The sequence below is a fragment of the Heteronotia binoei genome, chromosome 1 (assembly GCF_032191835.1).
Source record: "Heteronotia binoei isolate CCM8104 ecotype False Entrance Well chromosome 1, APGP_CSIRO_Hbin_v1, whole genome shotgun sequence".
Classification (NCBI taxonomy): domain Eukaryota; kingdom Metazoa; phylum Chordata; class Lepidosauria; order Squamata; family Gekkonidae; genus Heteronotia; species Heteronotia binoei.
In genome coordinates this window covers 13,168,640-13,193,446 of record NC_083223.1, presented here as the reverse complement: position 1 = coordinate 13,193,446, position 24,807 = coordinate 13,168,640, and the positions used below count along the sequence as shown (strand labels likewise).

At 47.9% G+C, this 24,807-nt stretch overlaps 1 protein-coding gene across 2 annotated transcripts in view; it reads right to left on the bottom strand.

Moving 5' to 3' along the window:
* Positions 1-24,807, bottom strand: part of TASP1 (taspase 1) — a 112,548-nt gene that overhangs the window by 10,248 nt on the left and 77,493 nt on the right. For both annotated transcript variants that reach the window (XM_060230890.1, XM_060230881.1), the window contains exons 11-13: positions 24,441-24,551; positions 8,113-8,223; positions 2,979-3,052 (exon numbers count right to left, since the gene is read on the bottom strand). In XM_060230890.1, coding sequence (XP_060086873.1) covers positions 2,979-3,052; positions 8,113-8,223; positions 24,441-24,551 — 296 coding nt within the window. The remainder of the gene's footprint in view (positions 1-2,978; positions 3,053-8,112; positions 8,224-24,440; positions 24,552-24,807) is intronic.

The window sequence follows — 24,807 nt, the reverse complement described above, 5'->3', positions numbered from 1 at the left end:
TTTTCCAGCAGCACGGAACAATGCGCACCATATGTCTGAGGACAGAACTGCAAGGAGGAACAGATCGCTGGCCAGGCCGCTGAACTGTTCACCTTCTGTGCCTCCGGGTCTCCAAGGCCACACTGAAGCCAGATGCAGAATTCTTGTTACTCTGACCTCTGAGGTTGCATTTTGCCTAATCTAACAGCTACTTGGCTACTTGGCCTAGAACTATAGCAGGAGCACTCCCCTCCCCACCCCAAAGACACATACCCTGTGCAGCAAATTAAACCTTTCTTCTCCCTGATGTGAATCACAGAATCGTAAGAGTTGGAAGGGGCCATACAGACCATCTAGTCCAACTCCCTGCTCCATGCAGGATCGGCCTAAAGCACCTCAGACAAATAATCATATAGCCGCATTTTGAAGAACTTGGATACAGGAAACTAGATGGCAAGAAGGATGGTAGAGTACATAGCAGGGGTCCCCACCCTTTGAGAACAGAAGAGAAGCCATGTAGGATCAGGCCAGTGGCCCATCCAGTCCAACACTCTGTGTCACATAAGAACATAAGAGAAGCCCTGTTGGATCAGGCCAGTGGCCCCTCCAGTCCAACACTCTGTGTCACATAAGAACATAAGAGAAGCCCTGTTGGATCAGGCCAGTGGCCCCTCCAGTCCAACACTCTGTGCCACATAAGAACATAAGAGAAGCCATGTAGGATCAGGCCAATGGCCCCTCCAGTCCAACACTCTGTGTCACATAAGAACATAAGAGAAGCCATGTAGGATCAGGCCAATGGCCCCTCCAGTCCAACACTCTGTGTCACATAAGAACATAAGAGAAGCCATGTAGGATCAGGCCAATGGCCCCTCCAGTCCAACACTCTGTGTCACATAAGAACATAAGAGAAGCCATGTAGGATCAGGCCAATGGCCCCTCCAGTCCAACACTCTGTGTCACATAAGAGAAGCCATGTTGGATCAGGCCAATGGCCCCTCCAGTCCAACACTCTGTGTCACATAAGAACATAAGAGAAGCCATGTTGGATCAGGCCAATGGCCCCTCCAGTCCAACACTCTGTGTCACATAAGAACATAAGAGAAGCCATGTAGGATCAGGCCAGTGGCCCATCCAGTCCAACACTCTGTGTCACATAAGAACATAAGAGAAGCCATGTTGGATCAGGCCAATGGCCCATCCAGTCCAACACTCTGTGTCACATAAGAACGTAAGAGAAGCCGTGTTGGATCAGGCCAACGGCCCAACCAGTCTGAGACTCTGTGTCACACAATCGCCAAAAAACCCAGGGGCCATCAGGAGGCCCATCAGTGGGGCCAGGACACTAGCAACCCTCCCACTGTGCTCCCCCACAATCACCAAGAATACAGAGCATCACTGCCCCAGACAGAGTTCTATTAATACACTGTGGCTAATAGCCACTGATGGATCTCTGCTTGTTACGGCGTGCCTGGTGTGATGACCTCATTTTTGTGTGACACCATCACACCTATGATGTCAACAAGGGAGGGGGCTGTTTTGGGGGGTGGGGCTTCTCCCTCTGGCCAGTTGGCTGGTGGTGGATTGGAGGCCTTGAAAGGTCCGGCAATTTTATTGCTAAGCAAGAAATGTTTCAAATCCCCAAAACGGTGGCCAGAAGTGGCTTCGTAAGGAATGATTTGGAGATCATTCCTCGCAGTTAGTATCCATATTTCGCCCCATGAGAAGAAATGAAAGTTGGAGCAAACTGGGGAAGGGAGGAGGGGAAATAGGACGCAGTACTGCAGTCCAAGCTCTGCTCACGACCTGAGTTCGATCCCGGCAGAAGCTGGGTTCAGGTAGCTAGCTTCAGGTTGACTCAGCATTCCATCCTTCCGAGGTTGGTGAAAGGAGTACCCAGCTTGCTGCGGGGGGGGGGGGGGGGGGGCGGTAAGTGTAGATGACTGGGGAAGGCAATGGCAAGCCACCCCATTAAAAGTCTGCCGTGAAAACGTGATGCGACGTCACCCCAGAGTCAGAAATGATTGGTGCTTGCACAGGGGACTACCTTTAACAGGAGCCCCGTGGCACAGAGTGGTAAAGCTGCAGAGCTGCAGTCTGAACTCTGCTCACAACCTGAGTTCGATCCCGGCGGAAGCTGGGTTCAGGCAGCCGGATCAAGGTTGACTCAGCCTTTCACCCTTCCGAGGTCGGTAAAATGAGTACCCAGCTTGCCGGGGGAGACAATGGCAAACCACCCCGTAAAAAGTCTGCAGTGAAAACATCGTGATGCGCCATCACCCCAGAGTCAGAAATGACAGGCGCTTGCACCTTTTTAGAAGAAGAAGATATTGGATTTATATCCCGCCCTCCACTCCAAAGAGTCTCAGAGCAGCTCACAATCTCCTTTACCTTCCTCCCCCACAACAGACACCCTGTGAGGTGGGTGAGACTGAGAGGGCTCTCACAGCAGCTGCCCTTTCAAGGACAGAGTCTCAGAGCGGCCTACAATCTCCTATGTCTTCTCCCCCCCACAACAGATACCCTGTGAGGTGGGTGAGGCAGAGAGGGCTCTCACAGAAGCTGCCCTTTCAAGGACAGAGTCTCAGAGCGGCCTGCAATCTCCTATGTCTTCTCCCCCCCACAACAGATACTCTGTGAGGTGGGTGAGGCAGAGAGGGCTCTCACAGAAGCTGACTTTTCAAGGACAGAGGCTCAGAGCGGCCTACAATCTCCTTTATCTTCTCCCCCCACAACAGACACCCTGTGAGGTGGGTGGGGCTGGAGAGGGCTCTCACAGCAGCTGCCCTTTCAAGGACAACCTCTGCCAGAGCTATGGCTGACCCAAGGCCATTCCAGCAGGTGCAAATGGAGGAGTGAGAAACCAAACCTGGTTCTCCCAGATAAGAGTCCGCACACTTCACCACTACACCAAACTGGCTCTCCAGTTTGGTCTTTGAAGACGAGGTGACGCCGGCCGTGCAGGCAAAGGCAAAACAATCGACACATTTACGACTTACCTTAGCTTTCCCATCCTGTGCTGACATGTAGCCCACACACATGCTCTCGGTCGTGTGGCTCCACAGGAATTCTACTGTGGAGGTGAACACAAACGACGCTGAGTGCCAAAGAGAGTACGGACGTCGTCTTGATTAAAATTTTATTTATTTATTAGATTTACATCCCGCCCTCCCCACCAGGGCAGACTCAGGGCGGCTCACAACCTACAAAGTCACAGTAACAATATAGCTAACAATCACATTTGAACAGGTTCAAGTCAGCCGTTACTTAAAACACTCTAAAACGCAATAGGGGGCAGTGAATGAAAAGGCTCTTCCCCTGGTAGATTTTGGTCTAGCCTCCCTCGTCCTGGGGATTTAATGGATTTTGCGTACCGGATCGAAGTACCCTCTGGGGAACATGTGGGAGGAGACGGTACCTAAGGTAGACAGGTCCTCGGCCATATAGTGCTTTAAAGGTCATAACCAGCACCTTGTAGTGAACCCGGTATACTATTGGCAGCCGGTGCTGTTCCTGCAGTCCCGGCTGAATGTGCTCCCACCTAGGAAGGCCCACTAACAGCCTGCCCGCCATGTTCTGCACCAGCTGCAGTTTCCGGATTCGAGACAAAGGCAGCCCCAAGTGAAGGGCGTTACAGTAGTCCAGTCTCGAGGTGACCGTCGCGTGGATCACAGCTGCCAGGTCGTTGCGCTTCAGGAAGGGGGCCGATAGCCTCACCCACCTGAGATGGGAGAAGGCGGATTTAGCAGTGGCTGCTATCTGGGCCTCCGTTGTCAAGGAACGCTCTGGTAGTACCCCCAAGCTTCTGTTAATGAGATTTCCTAGATGGGAGCACATTCAGCCGGTGCTGAAAGAACTGCATTGGCAACCTATTGTGTTTCAAGTCCGTTTCAAGGTGTTGGTATTGACCTTTAAAGCCCTATCCGATCAGGGGCCTATCTATCTTCGGGACCGCCTTTCTCCACATGTTCCCCAGAGAGCACTGCATTCAGGGACGCAACATCAACTCTCCATCCCTGGAGCAAGGGAGGCCAGGCTGTGTTCTATACGGTCCAGGGCCTTCTCGGTGGTAGCACCTGAAATGTGGAATGCACTCCCGGAGGCCATAAGGGCCCTGCGGGAGCTCTCTCAATTCCGCAGGGCCTCCAAAACCGAGTTATTCAGACAGGCTTTTGGCACTTAAACCGGGAGAGGACTGCCACTTACACTACTATGTTGTGCTCCCATCTAGGAAGGCCCACTAACAGCCTGGCCACCGTGTTCTGCACTAGCTGCAGTTTCCGGGTTTACTACGGGTTTAACTGTTAGTATAGGACAAGGGTGGTCAACGGTAGCTCTCCAGATGTTTTTTTGCCTACAACTCCCATCAGCCCCAGCCATTGGCCATGCTGGCTGGGGCTGATGGGAGTTGTAGGCAAAAAAAAAAACATCTGAAGAGCTACCGTTGGCCACCCCTGGGATAGGACAATCCCGCCTAGGCAGTTATTTAACAGCGCCATAAAATGGTTTTAAAATGTTTTAATAGTGTTTATTGTTTGAAGTTTGATTGCTTAATTTGTATTTATTCTCCGAAATTTGGAAGTGGCCGTTAGCCGCCCTGAGTCCGCTTGCGGAGAGGGCGGGGTACAAATCAAAGGTAATAAATAATAATAATAATAAATAATAAGCTTCTGACCCTGGGCGCCGTTGTCAGTGGCGCACCGTCAAAAATGCACACTGAATTAATCATAAGGTGGCGTACTTGCTTGTGGCCCATCACGAGAGGTTCGGCTAACGTTAAAAACCTTCCCTCTTTTATGGAAAAGGCCACCTAAAATGACTATTTCACTCTAAAACAGGGCTCTCAGCGATGGATGGGAAGATACGTGGAGATTTCCGTGGCAGAAGACGGGGAGGGACCCAAGCAGGGTATAACGCTGGGGTGGCCAAGCTGCAGATCGGGAGCCACACAAGTTTCTTTCACACATGTTGTGTAGCTTTTGAAACCCCCGCTGCCCCACTTGCCAGCTTGGAGAAGGCATTTCTCTCTTTAAACCACTTCTCCGATCCAAGCCATTTAAAGTTGCTTTCTTCCCATCTCTCTCACTCCATCTTCCTTCTTTCCTTCCCTCCATCTTGCGGTTCTCAAACACCTGACATTCATGTCTTGCAGCTCTCAAACATCTGACATTTATTCTATGTGCAGAGCCAGTTTGGTGTAGTGCTTAAGTGCCTGGACTCTTAACTGGGAGAACCAGGTTTAATTCCCCACTCTTACCTGGGAGAACCAGGTTTAATTCCCCACTCTTACCTGGGAGAACCAGGTTTAATTCCCCACTCTTATCTGGGAGAACAAGGTTTAATTCCCCACTCTTATCTGACAGAACCAGGTTTAATTCCCCACTCTTATCTGGGAGAACCAGGTTTAATTCCCCACTCTTATCTAGGAGAACAAGGTTTAATTCCCCACTCTTATCTGAGAGAACCAGGTTTAATTCCCCACTCTTATCTGAGAGAACCAGGTTTAATTCCCCACTCTTATCTGGGAGAACCAGGTTTAATTCCCCACTCTTATCTGGGAGAACCAGGTTTAATTCCCCACTCTTATCTGGGAGAACCAGGTTTAATTTCCCACTCTTATCTGAGAGAACCAGGTTTAATTCCCCACTCTTATCTGGGAGAACCAGGTTTAATTCCCCACTCTTATCTGGGAGAACCAGGTTTAATTCCCCACTCTTATCTGAGAGAACCAGGTTTAATTCCCCACTCTTATCTGGGAGAACCAGGTTTAATTCCCCACTCTTATCTGGGAGAACCAGGTTTAATTCCCCACTCTTATCTGGGAGAACCAGGTTTAATTCCCCACTCTTATCTGGGAGAACCAGGTTTAATTCCCCACTCTTATCTGGGAGAACCGGGTTTGATTCCCCACTCCTCCACTTGCAGCTGCTGGAATGGCCTTGGGTCAGCCATAGCTATCGCAGGAGTTGTCCTTGAAAGGGCAGCTTCTGGGTGAGCTCTCTCAGCCCCACCTGCCTCACAGGGTGTCTGTTGTGGGGGGAGAAGATATAGGAGATTGTAAGCCGCTCTGAGTCTCTGATTCAGAGAGAAGGGCGGGGTATAAATCTGCAGTCGTCTTCTTCTTATGTTAAGCAAGTTTGGGCCCCCAGACACAAACTTTGTTGGTCTTAAAGGTGCCCCTGGACTCAAAACTTCATTCTGTTGCTTCAGACCAACACAGCTGCCCACCTGAGCCTAAGGAGCCTTCACCCAGCTTTTCTTCACCCCATGTTTTTCTTCCCCCCGCAACCAAATAGCCACTTAGGGCTTGAAGACAGCTTCTTGGACCAGAAGTTTCTCCAAACCAAAACTGGCTAATGCCCAGTGGTCAGCCTGGCACATTAGCTGTCCTCACACTAGCCCGTGACATGTGAAAATGTGTGCCGGGATCTGCATATGTTTCCAGAACAGTAGGACCAGGCCTCAGATTCATCCTGACCCTTTCTGAGGGTTCCCCACCTACCTTGTCAATAATATAGCAGGTGCAGCTGCATAACAACCCCTGGATTAGGAGAGCGGGCAGCCAGCCAGCCACCAGGGGCTCTGCCACGCCCCCAGCAGCCCTCATCAACCCCTGGAGAAGCCCACTCCACTTTTTCTCCACTTCTTATGTGATTTTGGGTGGTGGGTGCCTTGCTGGCCTTTTGACTGGGGAGGCGGCCCAGGAGAGCCCCAGGTGAGCGAGGCCTGGCTGGATCTCTAGCCAGCCCGAGCAGGCCTCGCTTGCCCAGGGCTCTCCTTTCTTTCATCGGGTTGCTTTTGGCTGGGGGAGGGGCATATGCTAATGAGTTACGCTAATGGGCTCCGCGAACTAATTTCCCACAAAATGACCCCTGAGTGGGACCATAACAGACAATCGTATTTGGGGATCAGCTAAGAGGGGAAAGCCAAGCCACTGAGAATAATGTCAGCCTGAGCAGAAGGGCAGGGGCAGATTTACATGTCAGCACCTCTCTGCAAAGACATATTGCAAGGGAATGTTCTGTGTAAAAAGGAAATGATATTACTGAGCTCCAGAGCTCTGTCCCCCTCTGTTGCTGTCTTCTGCCAGAGAGAGAAGACTTCTTTGTTTTGTTTGGCAGTCGTTCGGTGATCCCGCCACCTTCCCAACTACACGCTCGCATTGCTGCTTTGGCGTCTTTGCGTGGATTTAAACTGTTTTCAATTTGTCTTAACGAGCTGGGAAAAGTACAGAGGAGGGCGCAAGCCAGATGATTAGGTGGGCTGGAGCACCTTCACTAGGAGGAAAGGCTGAAGAGTCTCAGCCTTTTCAGTTGAGAAAACAGATGACTTAAGGGTGGACAATATAAGAGGTTGATAAAATTATGCATGGAGAGAGTTAACAAAGAAAAGAAGAAGACTGCAGATTTATACCCTGCCCTTCTCTCTGAATCAGAGACTCAGAGCGGCTCACAATCTCCTATATCTTCTTCCCCCACAACAGACACCCCTGTGAGGTAGGTGGGGCTGGAGAGGGCTCTCACAGAAGCTGCCCTTTCAAGGACAGAGTCTCAAAGCGGCCTACAATCTCCTATGTCTTCTCCCCCCACAACAGACACCCTGCGATGTGGGTGGGGCTGAGAGAGCTCACCCAGAAGCTGCCCCTTCCAAGGACAACTCCAGCGATAGCTATGGCTGACCCAAGGCCATTCCTGCAGCTGCTAGTGGAGGAGTGGGGAATCAAACCCGGTTCTCCCAGAGAAGAGTTCATGCACTTAACTGCTATACCAAACTGGTTCTGTAAGAAGAATATATTGGATTTATATCCCTCCCTTCACTCTGAATCGCAGAGCGGTCACAATCTCCTTTACCCCGCCCCCCCCCAAAAGGTACCCTGTGAGGTAGGTGGGGCTGAGAGAGCTCTCCCAGAAGCTGCCCTTTCAAGGACAACTCCTACAAGAGCTATGTCTGATCTAAGGCCATTCCTGCAGCTGCAAGTGGAGGAGATGGGAATCAAACCCGGTTTTCCCAGGTAAGAGTCAATTGGTGAGGAGCACTTAACCACTACACCAAACTGGCTTGCTTGTCAAAAGCTGGATGTCAACCCACGCTTCCCCACGGTCTGTTTATGTGGGGTTTTCGTCACCTTCTTACCCAGCAGGGACTGCTTATCCGGGGAGGAGGTAGCTTCCGCCGAGCAGCGACAAGATCGAAGGACTATCACTCCTCCAAGAACGCCGTCCTCATTGGCTAGAAAAGGTGAACCTGAGGTGAAGCAAGAACATGAGGAAATGAGTTCACAATTGGAATGTTCAAAGCAGGGGCGTCGAACTCATTTGTTATGAGGGCCGGATCTGACATATCCAGGCTGGGCCATGTGGGCCATAAAATGTAATGCCAGGTAGCGGAGATATAAACTCTATAAAGGACATGGACAAATACAATTAAAGATTTAAAAAAAAAAACATAAAGTAAAACATGATTAAAACATTAGCACTAGTTTGTCTTAAAGGTGCTTTCTTTGTATTTCTCCTGTGGGATCCAGGGAACTGGGCAAAAGAAGCTCCAGCTCTTTCCCTCCTTCCCCAGGGGACCAGGAGAGGTAGGAGCCTCAGCCAATAGAAGGGAGAGAGGCATGGCTCAATAGCTCTGCTGTGCAACTGAGAGAGCCTGGCAAAGAAAGCTATTACTCCCCAAGGGAGGAGCCTCAGCCAATGGAGAAAATAGAGGCTTTGCTTTGTAGCTGCTGAGCGATTGAGAGAGCCTGGCAAAGCAAACTATTACTCCCCAAGGGAGGAGCCTCAGCCAATGGAGAAAATAGAGGCTTTGCTTTGTAGCTTCTGTGCAATTGAGAGAGCCTGGAAAAGCAAGTTATTACTCCCCAAGGGAAGAACCTCAACCAATGGAGAAAATAGAGGCTTTGCTTTGTAGCTTCTGTGCGATTGAGAGAGCCCGGGAAAGCAAGCTATTACTCCCCAAGGGAGGAGCCTCAACCAATGGAGAAAATAGAGGCTTTGCTTCGTAGCTTCTGTGCGACTGAGAGAGCCTGGCAACGCAAACTATTACTCCCCAAGGGAGGAGCCTCAGCCAATGGAGAAAATGGAGGCTTTGCTTTGTAGCTGCTGAGCGATTGAGATAGCCTGGCAAAGCAAACTATTACTCCCCAAGGGAGGAGCCTCAGCCAATGGAGAAAATAGAGGCTTTGCTTTGTAGCTTCTGTGCAATTGAGAGAGCCTGGAAAAGCAAGTTATTACTCCCCAAGGGAAGAACCTCAAGCAATGGAGAAAATAGAGGCTTTGCTTTGTAGCTTCTGTGCGATTGAGAGAGCCCGGCAAAGCAAGCTATTACTCCCCAAAGGAGGAGCCTCAACCAATGGAGAAAACAGAGGTTTTGCTCTGTGTCTCTGCTGTGTGATTGAGCAAGCCTGGCAAAGCAAGCTGTGATGCAGAAGGAAGCAGGAGAGAGGGAGAAGGAAGCAGACAACAGCCAGTTGCTTGAGACCTGATAGGAGCCCTCCAGGGGCCTAATTCACCCCCTGGGTTCCATGTTTGACACCCCTGGTTTAAAGTCTACTGTTGCCTCCTTCTGAACTAGATAAAGGTATCCAAAAGAAAGATTACATCATGAACATACTACATATATGCTGTTTCAACAACAGACACCTAGACCGATTTCTCACTAGCGTTGCTCTGCCCCTGGGCTTCTGGTTCCCCCGGCACGACTGACTGAATTCCCACCAGTTGCTCCGTGGGCGCATTTTGACGCAGGGTTCCCCGCACGGTTTTGCGACGCTGTCTTTTTAAGGACCACAATGCTTTGCAAGAACTAGCGGGAAATCAATCGCTTGCGCCCAGGGGAAAAACAGAAGCCTGCGGGCAGAACAATGCTAGTGAGAAACGTGTCCTAGTATATCGGTTACCAAGAGAGAGCTTGAAAGGTATAATAGATACAGACAGGGGTCATTTTGTAGAAAAATAGATGGTGGAGCTCATTAGCATAACTCATTAGCAATGCCACCCCCCCCCCAGCCAAAAGCAACCCGATGCAAGAAAAGAGAGTCCCAGGAGAGTGAGGCCTGCTTGGACTGGGTAGAGATCCAGCTAGACCAAGCAGGCCTCGTTCACCTGGGGCTCTCCTGTGTCGCCGCCCCCCAGTCAAAAGGCCAGCAAGCCACCTGCCACCCCAAAATCACATAAGTAGAGAAAGGGTGGCGTGGGCTTCTTCAGAGGTTAATGAAGGCTGCTGGGGGCGTGGCAAAGCCCGCTCTCTTAATACAAGGATTGTTATGCAGCTGCACCTACTACTCAATGGACAAGGTAGGTAGGTGGGGAGGAGGGGGGCCATCAGAAAAGGTTCAGGACCTGCGCTTGAAAGGTATAACAGATACAGACAGAGGTCATTTTGTAGAAAAATAGGTGGTGGAACTCATTAGCATAACATTAGCATATGGCCCCCCCAGCCAAAAGTGACCTGACGCAATAAAGGAGAGCCCCGGGCGAGCAAGGCCCGCTTGGGCTGGCTAGAGATCCAGCCAGCCCAAGCAGGCCTCGCTCACCTGGGGCTCTCCTGAGCCACCATCCCCCCAGTCAAAAGGCCAGCAAGCCACCTGCCGCCCAAAATCACATAAGAAGTGGAGAAAGGGTGGCGTGGGCTTCTCCATGAGTTTATGAGGGCTGCTGGGGGTGTGGCAAAGCCCCCGTTGGCTGGCTGGCTGCCCGCTCTCCTAATCCAGGGATTGTTATGCAGCTGCACCTACTATTCAAGGGACAAAGTGGGTAAGTGAGGAGGAAGGGGGCCGTCAGAAAGGTTCAGGAGCTGCGCTCCTGTGAGCTCCTGCTGAATCTGAGGCCTGGATACAGATCTCCACAAACGGACTTCTAGTTAGAGGTAGTATCCACTACTGAGGAGAGCTGACAAAAGCCGTTTCAGTTTGTCTGTCCTCTCTGTCGTGTTGAGGTTTCTCTAAAATGGCAGCCTAATAAAGGAGTTGAAAATAGCTCTCTGTCAATTGCTTCCTTTCACATTTGAAACATCCCCCCCCCCACAAAAAAAAAAGGTGCTACACCAGAAGCTGTAATTATTTTTAAATTAGCCAAATAAAACTTCAGCATTCCCTTTCTTGTGTGCCTCAAAATTAATGTCATAAGTTTTGAAATGTGGAAAGTATTTTATGGTTTAAATATGACCTAAACATCTTAAGCTACAAGATTAAACGCAAATGTAACGTGTTAGCTAAGGGCAAGAAGTCTTTGATCCCACATTTGCTCACTCTTTATTACCCTACATATCAAGTACTGGAAGACAACCATTTCATTTATTTTACATGAGAATATATATATATATGACATTTTTGACCTTAGACCAGAAGATGTATTTTTGCATCCTAAGGGCTCTGACAATTTTGTAGAAAAGAAGGTTCAAAACACGGACCATTGCTGTCATGCAAACCCTATTAAAGTCCAACAGGACTTCTGTATGTTGGGAAAAGGAAAGGTCCCCTGTGCAAGCACCAATCATTTCCAACTCTGGGGTGACGTTGCTTTCGCAACGTTTTCACGGCAAACTTTTTACGGTTTGCCATTGCTTTCCTCAGTCATCTCCACTCCCCCCCCCCCCCCAGCAAGCTGGGGACTCGTTTGATCAACCTCGGAAGGATGGAAGGCTGAGTCAACGTCGAGCCGGCTACCTGAAAACCCAGCTCCCGCCGGGGATCGAACTCAGGTCGTGAGCAGAGCTTAGGACTGCAGTGCTGCAGCTTTAACACGGGGCTCGTTTCTTGTACGTTAGAGTTATATTTTTGTTATTTATTTTCCCTACGATCCCCTTGTAGTGGATTAGATTCAATAAAATAAAATCTATTTTTTTAAAAAAATCTAGGTGGAACAGGACAGCCACTTCAAAAGATGAAGTAGAAGGCCAGTGGATGGCATTCTTTCCATTTGATCTGAGCTGCCCTGAGCCTGCTTCAGTGGGGAGGGCGGGATATAAATCCAATAAATAAATACATCTGTCCACATTCACAACATATAATTCTTTTCCTAAGGTTTTAATTTACCCAAACGGAACGTTATCTCCTCCGGGTTCTTCCCATTACCCAAATAGAATGTTGAATTTCTTCTGAAATGTGTTCTGAACACTCAATGAAGTGAGACCTATACTTTGGTAACAACCATAAAAATTAGTAATTCTGGTGGCGACGTTTGCATGGACCCGCTGTGGCTAAGTCATGACGAGACAGGAAGAGGGTTAGTGGCCTGATCTGGCAGAGATGTGGAAATGCCACTCTGGCGACGTTTGTGATCTGGGCCTAGCATTGAAAGGGAGGCATCTAGAAATCACCACCAGAAGGGTGTTAAGTGTGCTTTCTCAAGAGTCGGGAACTGGCCCTTGTTCTTATTGAACTATATATATTCAAATATTTATCTAGCATTAATTGTGAAAACGGAATGAAGTGTAACCATGACACGAGGGAAAATTCAAGACCAAAAGAAAAAAAGAAAAAAAAGGATGTCATTTAGAAAATGAACAGCCGTTCAAGGGTACTTGACACTCCATTTTTCAATTTCTCTCAGTTTTTACTAGCGGTATTTTGAGACTTTGAAGCCTGAAATGTAAATATTTTTAATACATTTGTAAACTGTCAAGTACAGATGAGCGGGTTCATAAATTACTCAAAGATATACTCAGGCGGTGTACTTCCTTAACAGTGCAATCCCAAACAGAGTTACAACTGGCTAAATCCATGGGGTTAGAACGGTGTAACTCTCTTGAGGATTGTGCTGCAACTCGCATATTTAGCTTGGCGAACTGCCCCCCCCCCCACCACCCAGACATATTGCTTTAAGTGTGTGTGATGTCCTTGGAGAAATCAAACAACTTATAAAAATAAAATAATAATCCCTAACAAAAGCAACACCTCGTTTTCTGATACAGGTTTTGAACTAAATAAGGTGGAAAATTCGCAAGGGCCAAGAAGCGTGCACAAATCTACTTCCACGACAGCTTCCACCATAATAGCTGAGATTACCGAAGAGACAAGCCACTGTTCAAGCTGCAAAGGAGGCCTGACTCTTCAGTAGCCCCACGCTAAAAAACTTTCAAGAAATATTAGGGCTAGAATGCTCAGCTCTCAATTTTTCGTTTTTTCATTTCTCTATAGTCTATTTGGAACACTGGAAAGAAAGCTTCATAGGAAACTGACTCAAAGAGTAAGACCGGAGTATTAAAAGCGTGAAGTTGGATGCAAGCCTTGAATCAAAGATCAGCCAACAAGGCCAAAGGTGCTTTGGGGCCTGGGTTCCTTGAAAAGGAATTCCATCTCCCCAGGGGTGGAATTCTAACAGGAGCTCCTTTGCATATTAGGCCACCCACCCCTGATGTAGCCAATCCTCCAAGAGCTTACCAAAAAAGAGCCTTGTAAGCTCTTGGATGATTGGCTACATCAGGGGGTGTGGCCTAATATACAAAGGAGCTCCTGCTAGAATTCCACCCCTGCTTCTCCCCCAAAGCCACACTGCAAAAAAAGATTTCATACCAAGTCAGCTCTATAGCCTGGACAGAACCATTTGGTGCCTCGCCCTACCTGACACAGAGCCCTGTATTCGACAAAGCATCAACAGAAAGGGACGTGGGGTTCCCCTGCATTTTTCCCTCCACCACACTTCCTTTCGATCCGGGAGAATTCATTCCCAGTGTCAGGGACTTTGATGGTCTTGGCAGGTCACTGGTCTGCAGTATGGGGCGGGAGGATGTTGACAGAGGAGGAAGCGGGGAGGGGCCAAGGCCCCTTGGAAGAGCATCTGCTTGGCATGTAGGAGGTCCCACTTTCAACCCCCAACTTGGCAGTAGGTGACCTCTGCCTGAGACCCTAGAGAATATCCGAGCAGCTAACACGGACTCCGATGGACCAAGGGTCCGATTCAGTATAAGGCAGCTGAATGTTCTGTGTTCGCAATTCACCCCCTTTCCCGTCTCTGATCCAGAAATGCGCATTGGCTAAGAGGAAACCACTGCTTATACATGCAAGTCTTTTAAGGCCCACCATCCTAGCAAGGAGGCTGGCAACAGCCCCAAACCAAGAACTGCAAAAACAGTTTCCAGTATGTTTACGAACGGGGAGGGTGTCTGTTGATGGGAAAGCACACCATATCCTGAAGGGTCTATGGAAGCCCTTGACCCAGTCTCACGTCGCTCGCTGGATCTGAGCCCAAATACTTCAGGCTGGCCAAAGCCTGATTAAAGGTTTTGGTCAAAAGCCAGCTTTGAGCCTGGAGAGAAGCAATCAGCAGAGTTCCTTGCGGATCAGTCATGGGGGCTTATTCAATTCACCATTTTATTAGTGTACAGGAGAGGAAAGAAGTAGCATGTTGACGAGAATCGTGAGAATTTTTTTTTAAACACACACACACACACACACACAAAAAAAACCCACTGGAAAAATTATGGCGGAATCAACTGCACAACTTTATAAATTTATACGCTATGAGCCGGTATTATTTCGTTCCCATCAAAATGTCAGTCAGTTTATTTATACGGCACCAAGCCTAATAATTAAACAAATTTAAACATTGAATGGCAAAATTATCCGTGGTTAAAACAGAATAGTAACATTAATAAGATTATTGATAAAATCAAGAGATATATGTCTTTCTAATACAGAGTCCAGCATTACAAAACTTAGCTACCTGTTTTGTGATATTCTGACTGGCATCTGAGAGGAGATAGATTACCTCAAATCTGACATAGTTGCTGCTACCAAAATGTGGATTTGAGGACCAACCAACATTTAAAAAAAAAAATCAAGATAGAAACAAGCAAGGACAAAAAAAGCTTATGATACTAGTTCACCCCATAAATTACGATGTGATACAACTTCAAAAGAAACACATGTTAATTATTGGGTGTACAATTCTTTGGCAAATAAATTCTAGTAAAATCTGAAACCCATGGCACCTTTAAGACCAACAAAGTTTTATTCCGGGCATAAGCTTTCGTGTGCATGCACACTTTTTCAAGAAAGGTTATGCCCAGAATAAAACTTTATAAATTTATACGCTACGAGCCGGTATTTCATTCCCATCAAAATGTCAGTCAGTCAGTCAGCCAGTCAGCACCACTGGACTCAAATTTTGTTTTGCCGCTTCAACACGGCTGACCGCCTGAATCTATTTTCTAGCAAAGACGGGAAACAATTTGCACACATGCAATGCAGTAGTAAAGACACCTCTGGAACCAGAGTTTTTTTTTTCTTTCTCGAATTTTCCCAGAAACAAAGCTTACTTCACAAGAACCAGCTCATCTTGAATACCAGGTCTATCAACATGGTCTATCAACATGAAACCATGGTTGAAAGGAAACTTGACTGTGAATCCTCGTATTTTGAATATATATCAATGACATCTTTATCAGTTGATGCACAAATTAAATTGTTATCAATTCACTGTTCTTTTTGACTCACTAATAAATTCAGCCAAGAAACACATGAAGATATACAGGGCTGGATCCAGGCGAGATGTTTTCATGGATACAAGGATTTTCACTCATTAAATGTGCTTTTCCTGTCTCCCCCACTTCTGCGTCAGTCTAAAATCTTCCCTGAAATCCTGTTCTTGGAGGAGGAGGAGGAAGACCCCGCCCTTCTCTCTGAATCAGAGTCTCAGAGTGGCTTACGATCTCCTTTATCTCCTTCCCCCACAACAGACACCCTGTGAGGTGGGGGGGCTGAGAGGGCTCTCCCAGCAGCTGCCTTTTCAAGGACAACTCCTACGAGAGCTACGGCTGATCCAAGGCCTTTCCAGCAGGTGCAAGCAGGGGAGTGGAGAATCAAACCCGGTTCTCCCAGATAAGAGTGCAAACACTTAACCAGTATACCAAACTGACTCTCAAGATGACACAAAAAAAATTTTTTTAGGGGGAGGACGTACTTCATGAGCAGAAATCTTTGTACCCATGGAAACATTATTCACTTACACTTCAGGACTTCTCAGCTTTGTGATTCTCTCTCTCTCTCCCTCTCTAGAGAGCCAGTTTGGTGTAGTGGTTAAGTGTGCGGACTCTTATCTGGGAGAACTGGGTTTGATTCCCCACTCCTCCACTTGCACCTGCTAGCATGGCCTTGGGTCAGCCATAGCTCTGGCAGAGGTTGTCCTTGAAAGGGCAGCTGCTGTGAGAGCCCTCTCCAGCCCCACCCACTTCACAGGGTGTCTGTTGTGGGGGAGGAAGGGAAAGGAGATTGTGAGCCGCTCTGAGACTCTTCGGAGTGGAGGGCGGGATATAAATCCAATATCTTCATCTACCTCACAGGGTGTCTGTTGTGGGGGAGGAAGGGAAAGGAGATTGTGAGCTGCTCTGAGACTCTTCGGAGTGGAGGGCGGGATATAAATCCAATATCTTCATCCACCTCACAGGGTGTCTGTTGTGGGGGAGGAAGGGAAAGGAGATTGTGAGCCGCTCTGAGACTCTTCGGAGTGGAGGGCAGGATATAAATCCAGTATCTTCATCTACCTCACAGGGTGTCTGTTGTGGGGGGTGGGTAAAGAAGAATGTGAGCCGCTCTGAGACTCTTCGGAGTGGAGGGCGGGATATAAATCCAATATCATCTTCTCTCTCACACACACACTCACACACACTGTTCAGGTAACAGAAGATAAACTTAATCTGCCTCTGTTTTCCATATATTTTCAAAATGCATCCCTAAATCTACCTCCTTCACTACTAATAAACCCAACAGCTACAAGTTCTAGGTTTTTTGTTCTCCGTAACAGTCTTCAAACCAAGGAAGGCATGTCGTACGAAAGGTTCCGTGCTAAAATTCTCCTCTCTGCCTGCCCCTTTCATGTAAAGGGCAAATCAGTAATAGTACAGTCCCTAAGGGGGGAAAAACACGTAAGCAAACAAGGATGGATCAATAATTTAATTTCCACTAGTAGAACTGAATAAACAAACGCTTCATTTAAAGAAGAAACCTTGTTGGCGGAGCGTTATCTCTCATCACACATACAGAAGTATCCACACAAGAAGTCTTTATGCAACAGAAATATTTAGCCCAACAATGCACTGTTTTGATGGCGTACGCTCGAGGCAGGCAGACCATCCTGCCAATAATTCTTCACTGCCAATTATATAGTTAAGTGCATTAATCAGATTCTAAGCTTTTAAAAAAAACAGCCTTTAAAACCCAGCGTGTTGGGATTCGTCCAAGGCCTTTGGCTCGTTAACTCGCATGGCAACATGCACCAGAAGACAGCAAACAAGTCTGGTGGGACGTTTCGAGATCTCCTTACCAGTATACGGAGCAGGGTGCATGGGTGGGCGGGGGCTGGCGGGGTCTCTACTCGAAGGTTTCCCCTTTCCATATTAATGATGCACATGCACACTCAAGCAGATTCAAGGCCGTAACTGAAAACAAAGTGGGTTTTGTTGTTGTTGGGCTTTTGGGGGGAGGGGGGGGGCTCTAAAAATTAACCATAATCAAAAGACTTCAAACTGGCTAATGAGTCTCGTGGAGAAAATGAGGGAGGGATTTCCATCCTGTTTAAAAATAATAATCAATTCGCTTGCACCCCCCCCCCCACAACAGCATTAGAGACGGTGCCTGGTTCTATGCATATATTTCAATATAGCCGAGGTTCTATATTTGGAATTTTATATATATAGTATTTGCATGTACTCTGGCTGTAGAAGTGGTGGAAAGTGGCATCAAATTGCTGCCCGCTTATGGTGATCCCGTAGGGTTTTCAAGGCAAAAGACATTCAGAGACGGTTTGCCATTTCCCGTTTGCCATTGCCTGTTTCAGCGTAGCGTACCTGGCCTATCTTGGAGCTTGCCTGTCCAACCCTTCTTAGCTTCTGAGATCTGATGAGATCAGGCTAGCCTGGGCCATCCACTTCAGGCCCTAGATGTACACTGAATGATAGAAGAAGAAGAAGACTGCAGATTTATACCCCACCCTTCTCTCTGAATCAGAAACTCAGAGCGGCTTAGAATCTCCTACATCTTCTCCCCCCACAACAGGCACTCTGTGAGGTGGGTGGGGCTGGAGAGGGCTCTCACAGCAGCTGCCCTTTCAAGGACAACCTCTGCCAGAGCGATGGCTGACCCAAGGCCAAGCTAGCAGGTGCAAGTGGAGGAGTGGGGAATCAAATCTGGTTCTCCCAGAGTCTGCACACTTAACCACTACAGGGGAAGAAGGTCCTATGAGAGCTATGGCTGACCCAAGGCCAAGCTAGCAGGTGCAAGTGGAGAAGTAGGGAATCAAATCTGGTTCTCCCAGAGTCTGCACACTTAACCACTACAGGGGAAGAAGGTCTATGAGAGCTATGGCTGACCCAAGGCCAAGCTAGCAGGTGCAAGTGGAGGAGTAGGGAATCAAATCTGGTTCTCCCAGAGTCTGCACACTTAACCACTACAGGGGAAGAAGGTCTATGAGAGCTATGGCTGACCCAAGGCCAAGCTAGCAGGTGCAAGTGGAGGAGTAGGGAATCAAATCTGGTTCTCCCAGAGTCTGCACACTTAACCACTACAGGGGAAGAAGGTCTATGAGAGCTATGGCTGACCCAAGACCATGCTAGCAGGTGCAAGTGGAGGAGTGGGGAATCAAACCCGGTTCTCCCATATAAGAGTCCGCACACTTCACCACTACACCAAACTGCCTCTCTATGGAAGCTTTTTCGGTGGGGAGGGGGGAAGCCAGGGGTCCTCGTTTGTTTCCTATTGTTCTCCAGTTGTCTCCCGCAGTACCTGGAAACATCCCTTTTCCTTACCCTTGTTCACATTTATTCCTTTGCGCTTTATCCAGGAGGTGGGTTGGACAGAGATGACCGGGCGAGCGCTTTCCAGCTCATCTCCTTCAGGATGACATCGGGCGACAACTGAGAAGAGTCGTTAACTCGCGTGGCAACATGCAGCAGAAGACAGCAAGTCAGACTTCTAAGGCAAGGAAAGAGGACCGGGTTTGGGAACGGCACATCCTGAAGAATAACCACTAGAAGCCAAGATCCTTGCTTTCTGTCTCTTGCCCTTGAGATTAGTCCCTTACTTGGGAGAATGATAAAACTGTGTCGCCTGAACGTTCCCAAGGTAGTGACCTCCCGATTTCAACTTGGAAAAGCGCTGCACGAACAGTGGACCGGAAGAGTACGAAGCGCTGAACGCACACACTGATGATTAGAATGCCTTTTCTCCCCACCGCTTCTACTCTAGTCAAAGTCGGTCACAAAAATAGGAGCGAAGGCGGCTCTACTCTTGGTTAGTCAGTGGTAGAACGTCTGAAACGCGTGCGGAAGTTCCCAGGTTCGACAGCTGATTTCTATCCCCCAGAGTTCCACCCACAGAGGCAAGGATCTATTTTGCTGCGTCCTCGCAACAAACCCTTGACAAACCCTTGAGAGGTATCTGTGGGATGGGCCTCTCCGAGGCAAGAGAGGTACATCAGAAGAGACATTAATTTCTCAAGGCCCACTGTGCTAGCGTGAAGCGATTCCGAGAGAAGACGTTCCCTGCTGGTGAACTCCGCAGCAGCTGAAAGAAAGCCGAGTCGGAAGGGTCTTGCCTCAACTTCTGGTTCACAATCCAACAAAGAAACATATCAGAGCAAGGGGGTCAGAGAACAGACATTCTCTGTTCCCACAAAGATCTAGAAAATTTCACATTGTGATGCGGGCGCGTACATTCCGAGATGCAAAACTGCAAGGTGATGAATGAGCAGAATACTCTTTGTACACCAATGCTCGTCTTTAAAGAAGTCTCTGTGGTTTGTGAGATTAACAGTACTCTACACAACAAAATTCTGGAGCGCAACATGTATTTCCATTGTTCGCTTCCCAGATCTGCCGGCCTGAATAACAGGATAAACATTTACTGTGAAGTCTGTGCTCCATAAACTTGGCTGAATTTGAAAGGGGAAGACGACTTCTAAAAACCCAGTGTTCTGTAGGAAAGGTGCTTGTGTTTACAGTTGTGTTCACACTCCATGTCAGCCTGTAGTGCAGGGATGTCGAATTCATTTGTTATGAGGGCCGGAGTTGACGTAAATGAGACCTTCTTGGGCCGGGCCATGTCGGGATGGGCCAAGCTGTGTTGGGCCGGATCAAGTGTGTACCTATTTAAGATTAGGTAGCAGAGATATAAACTTTATAAAGGACACAGACAAACACAATTAAAGATTTTTTTAAAAAACCCTTAAAATAAAACATGCTTAAAACATTAGGGGTGCGGCCAGACGGACCACTTAAAGCGAGACGGAAGAGCCTTTTTCTGGACCGGGGCAGAAAAATCTGACGTGGCGGTGTTCACAATGGTCGTATAAAGAGTTGGTCCCGTTAGTGAAAAGCAGTTGATCTATCACACGGTGATGGTGATTTCTGGGAAGGGGGGGGGGGTCCATTGAACATGCGCCCAACTGCTTGGAGCTGGGAAATCAAACATTGCTTCAGCGGCAGGGGGGAAAGGGGAAAGTTTCTGGAATTAACTTTGCCGATCCAAACCAAGGCACTGGCAGGAATTATTTTCCTAGAAATTGGCAGTGGCAATGATATCTTGAAATCCTCACATTGAAAAGAAAGATTTTTTTCCTGTTCTGAAAAGTGGGATAATGTTTTCCCCCCCTCCGATCCTGTGTTGATTGGAGAAGCAGAAGCGTCATCTCAGATTCCCGGATGATCTGGCAATGCGCATGTCTGCTGGGGCTTTTTTTCAAAAACAAGGTGGGAGGCAGTATCGCGCGTGAGCTGTCCAAACAACAAAAAGCCGATCTTGTGTCGCTGTTTTGAAAAAGGGCCGGACTTTCTGTGGTGTCAAATTAATGCAGCACTGATCTGCAGCAAGTCGGAATGACGCTGGATCACGCTCGATTGCCAGATGTGGATGTCTGAATGAACACATTTAATCCGTCAGCGAGACGGAGCTGTGTCGCCACTAATGGTACATCTGGCCGCACCCTAGCACTTGTAGGTCTTAAAGGTGCTTTCTTTGTATCTCTCCCATGGGATCCAGGGAACTGGGAAAAGGAGCTCTGGCTCTTTCCTTTCTTCCCCAGGGGACTAGGAGGGGGGGGAAGCCTCAGACAATAGAAGGAAGAGAGGCTTGGCTTAGTAGCTCTGCGGTGCGATTGAGAGAGCCTGGAAAAGCAAGCTCTCCCTCCCCAAGGGAGAAACCTCAGTCAATGGGGAAAAAACAGTCTGCTCTGTAGCTCCTGTGTGATTGAGCAAGCCTGGCAAAGCAAGCCGTGATGCAGAAGGAAGCGAGAGAGAGGAAGAAGGAAGCAGATGACAGCCAGTTGCTCGGGGCCTGATAGGAGCCCTCGGGGGGCCTGATTCGGCCCCCGGGCTGCATGTTTTGACACCCCTGCTGCAGTGTATATTGCCCTAACCTTTTCTTGAGCTCACTCCACTCTGCAAAGTTCTAACTTAACCATCTTTCATGCATCCTCCATGAAGTTTTGCTCTTAAAAAAAAGAGACTGTGGGAAAGCACATGATCTGCTGCGAAGTTCTGCCCATCGACCTGTTCTGTAAAACGACCGCAAGTGGCCAAGCTGGACGTTCCTTGGTAAGAAAAAGTGTTCCCAAATCTCAATGGAAACTTGAAACCTATAAAATAGACGCAAGAATCAGATGGCAGACACCAAGTCCATCTGTTCTGGAGGTGAAAGTAACGAAGAGACATTTTCGGTTTGGACCGTTCCTGTGGGTTCTTTCTTGCCAAGCCATTATTTTCCAGAAAGATCCAGGGACGAGAAGTTTTAACGCGCCCACAAAGCAGGCTGCTCTTTACGAAAAGATCAAGAGAACAAGTCGTCCTGTCATCGGCAGGCCATTAACCTAGTTTATCTGCGGTTCTTCCACGAAAAGAGGGAAAACCTGCATCACGCAGTTACAAGCTCAAGCGAACTTTTGTATCGCTTAAAATCAACAGCAGGGGCATTGCTAAGAAAAGAGCTATTCAGCAGATGCCCAGTCTTTCTGCATAACCCTCTGAAGGTGTATTTTTGCAAAAAAAAAAAAGAAGAAGAGAGAAAAAGAATAGATTCCGAGAAACGGCAGCTTTTTACCAAACCCTACGTGTGGATTTCAGGCTTCTTCGGGTCCGGTGGAATGCTTCCATTGGTACTAATATTGAACTATCCTGTCCCCAAATAGTTCCTTTTCAATTTTGGGAGTGAAACACAGTAGTTCCCTGTGCAACGTCACATCAAGATGTTTTCTCAGCAGATTTTTTACGGGGTGGTTTGCCATCTCCTTCCCCAGTCATCTATACTTTAACCCCAGCAAGCTGGGAACTAATTTTACCGACCTCGGAATAATGGAAGGCTGAGCCAACCTCGAGCCTGCTACCTGAAAACCCAGCTTCCGCCGAGATCAAACTCAGATTGTAAGCAGAGCTTGGACTACAGTGCACACCTTTTAATTTTTCAAATTGGTCAGCACAAATTGAGAGAGAAATAAAAGCAATGGGTTTATCCCTAGAACTGTTGTCCATGCTGTCCTTCACCACCACAGTCCAACAAATTAAAAACAGATATTTGCTAGATATTGAGCGCTAAGACCTATACAGCCTGACTAAGAAAACTTGTTCCCCACCGAGTTTTGAGATCTCTCTTAGTACTGGGAAAATGGCCTCATATCTATCCGTCTCGCAGGTGCCACAGCAGCGTAGAGCTTTTTCCCTTGCCAGATGCAATGCCATGCCCTCCGCCGTTCTTTATGGCAGATTTCACAAGACAGCCTACTCAGTCAGATACTGTCTCTGTAAGCAAAAATGTGTGCAGTCAGTTACTCATATTCTTCTTTATTGCAATTTGTATACAGATCTTCATCACAAGTATTTACATCCTCTTTTAGTTAGCATGGTGGATTGTTCTGATGCACTTAAGGTCTATAGTCTTTTGAACTCATCTAGTGTCACTGAGAAAGCAGCTAAGTTTCTTTATTCTGTTTTAAAGATCTCATAAAAACAGTTTATGCTTATGCTTTTCCTGATGTGTATGTATGCAATTGTTCCGTTTTATCTTTTTTTTTTAACCAATTTGCTCTGATCTATCTATCCGTCCGTCTGTCTGTCTGTCTGTCTATCTATCTATCTATCTTATGCCAATAAAGGCTAACTTAACTTGACTTGACCTTTTAAAATCTTTGAAAAAGACTGCTGTATTCTGCGAGACACCCGTTACGGGGGAATATACATCAAGGATGTAGTTAAAATGACTATCAAAGTCTTAATCTATTTCAAAGAGCAATTTTGCCACCCGTCACATTCTGACGCAGGGTGGAATTCTGACGCAGGGTGGTGGGCGCAAGAACAAAATGGCCAAGCACTAAATGACTGCTAAAGGCAGCGGCATCAACCACAAAAAAGTAAATCCGCTTTCAGCGCTCTTTCCAGCTGGATTTTACTGTGTGAACCGGCCAAATCCAGTTGGAAAGCAGATTGGAAGTGGATTATTTAGGGTGCGTGACTGCGGCCAGAGCGAGGTTATGCATAACTCCAATAGTAACTCTCCAACGTTTCAGATAGAAGCTCTGTTAAACAAGATGCCTTTCTATCGTAGCGTAGAAGGAAAAAAAACAGACTGAGAAATGCCTGCCCCCAAGACGACACACAAATCTTCTTCACTAGTGGCAAATAAGATGCATGGCATTGGCTTTAGTGTTGAAACGAACACATATGAACATATATGAACCTATGAAGCTGCCTTCTACTGAACCAGACCCTCAGTCCATCCAAGTCAGTCTTGTCTCCTCAGACTGGCAGTGGCTCTCCAGGGTCTCAAGCGGAGGTTTTTCACACTTACTTACCTGGACCCTTTTTAGTTGGAGATGCCGGGGATTGAACCTGGGACCTTCTGCTTACCAAGCAGATGCTGTACCACTGAGCTGCCGCCCCTCCCCTAACTGGCAGGGGCTCTCCAGGGTCTCAAGCTGAGGTTTTTCACACCTCTTTGCCTGGACTCTTTTTAGCTGGAGATGCCGGGGACTGAACCTGGGACCTTCTGCTTACCAAGCAGATGCTGTACCACTGAGCCACCATCCCTCCCCTAACTGGCAGGGGCTCTCCAGGGTCTCAAGCTGAGGTTTTTCACACCTCTTTGCCTGGACCCTTTTTAGTTGGAGATGCCGGGGACTGAACCTGGGACCTTCTGCTTACCAAACAGATGCTGTACCACTGAGCCACCGTCCCTCCCTTCTGGCAGCAGCTCTCCATGGGTCTCAGGCCGAGGTCTTTCACATCACCTGCTGCCTGGTCCTTTTTAACTGGAGATGCTGGGGATTGAACTGGGGACTTTCTGCATGCCATGCAGATGCTCTACCATCGAGCCACGGCCCTGACCACACGCCTGTTCCAAAAACGTCCACTGGAAACAAGACGAGGGGTGCTTGGGAGGTAGACTGCCGAACTGTTGGTAAGCAAGAAAGAGGAGACCGGAGCAGCCTCTCCAACACAGTCACGGAAGCATCGCGAGATCTGCAGGCGAAAGGCGTACTTACTAATAAACTTGTTTTGCATAGTTTCGAGCAGAGCCTGGTGAGCGTCTTCGTTTTGCAAAGCGCACGAACATTCTCTGGCCAGCAAGGTCCGTACAAGGTGCTCTCCACAACCTAGGAAAACACAAGAATCGGCAGGAACGGTGAACAAATGGGCCCGCAACCAAAAAACAGTACCCTGAAACAGCATGTTGAGAAAACTCAGCGATAGCATTGCTTTCTCCCTCCAAAGGTTTCAGTAAGATAGACAAAAGTATAAGGCCAAAAGCGGGGAGGGGGGTCTTAAATAAATGCAGACATTTCCACCTTGTATTAACTTTGTCTTCCAAGATACATATGGAACGCAAAGGCTGTTATTCATAGATTGTAA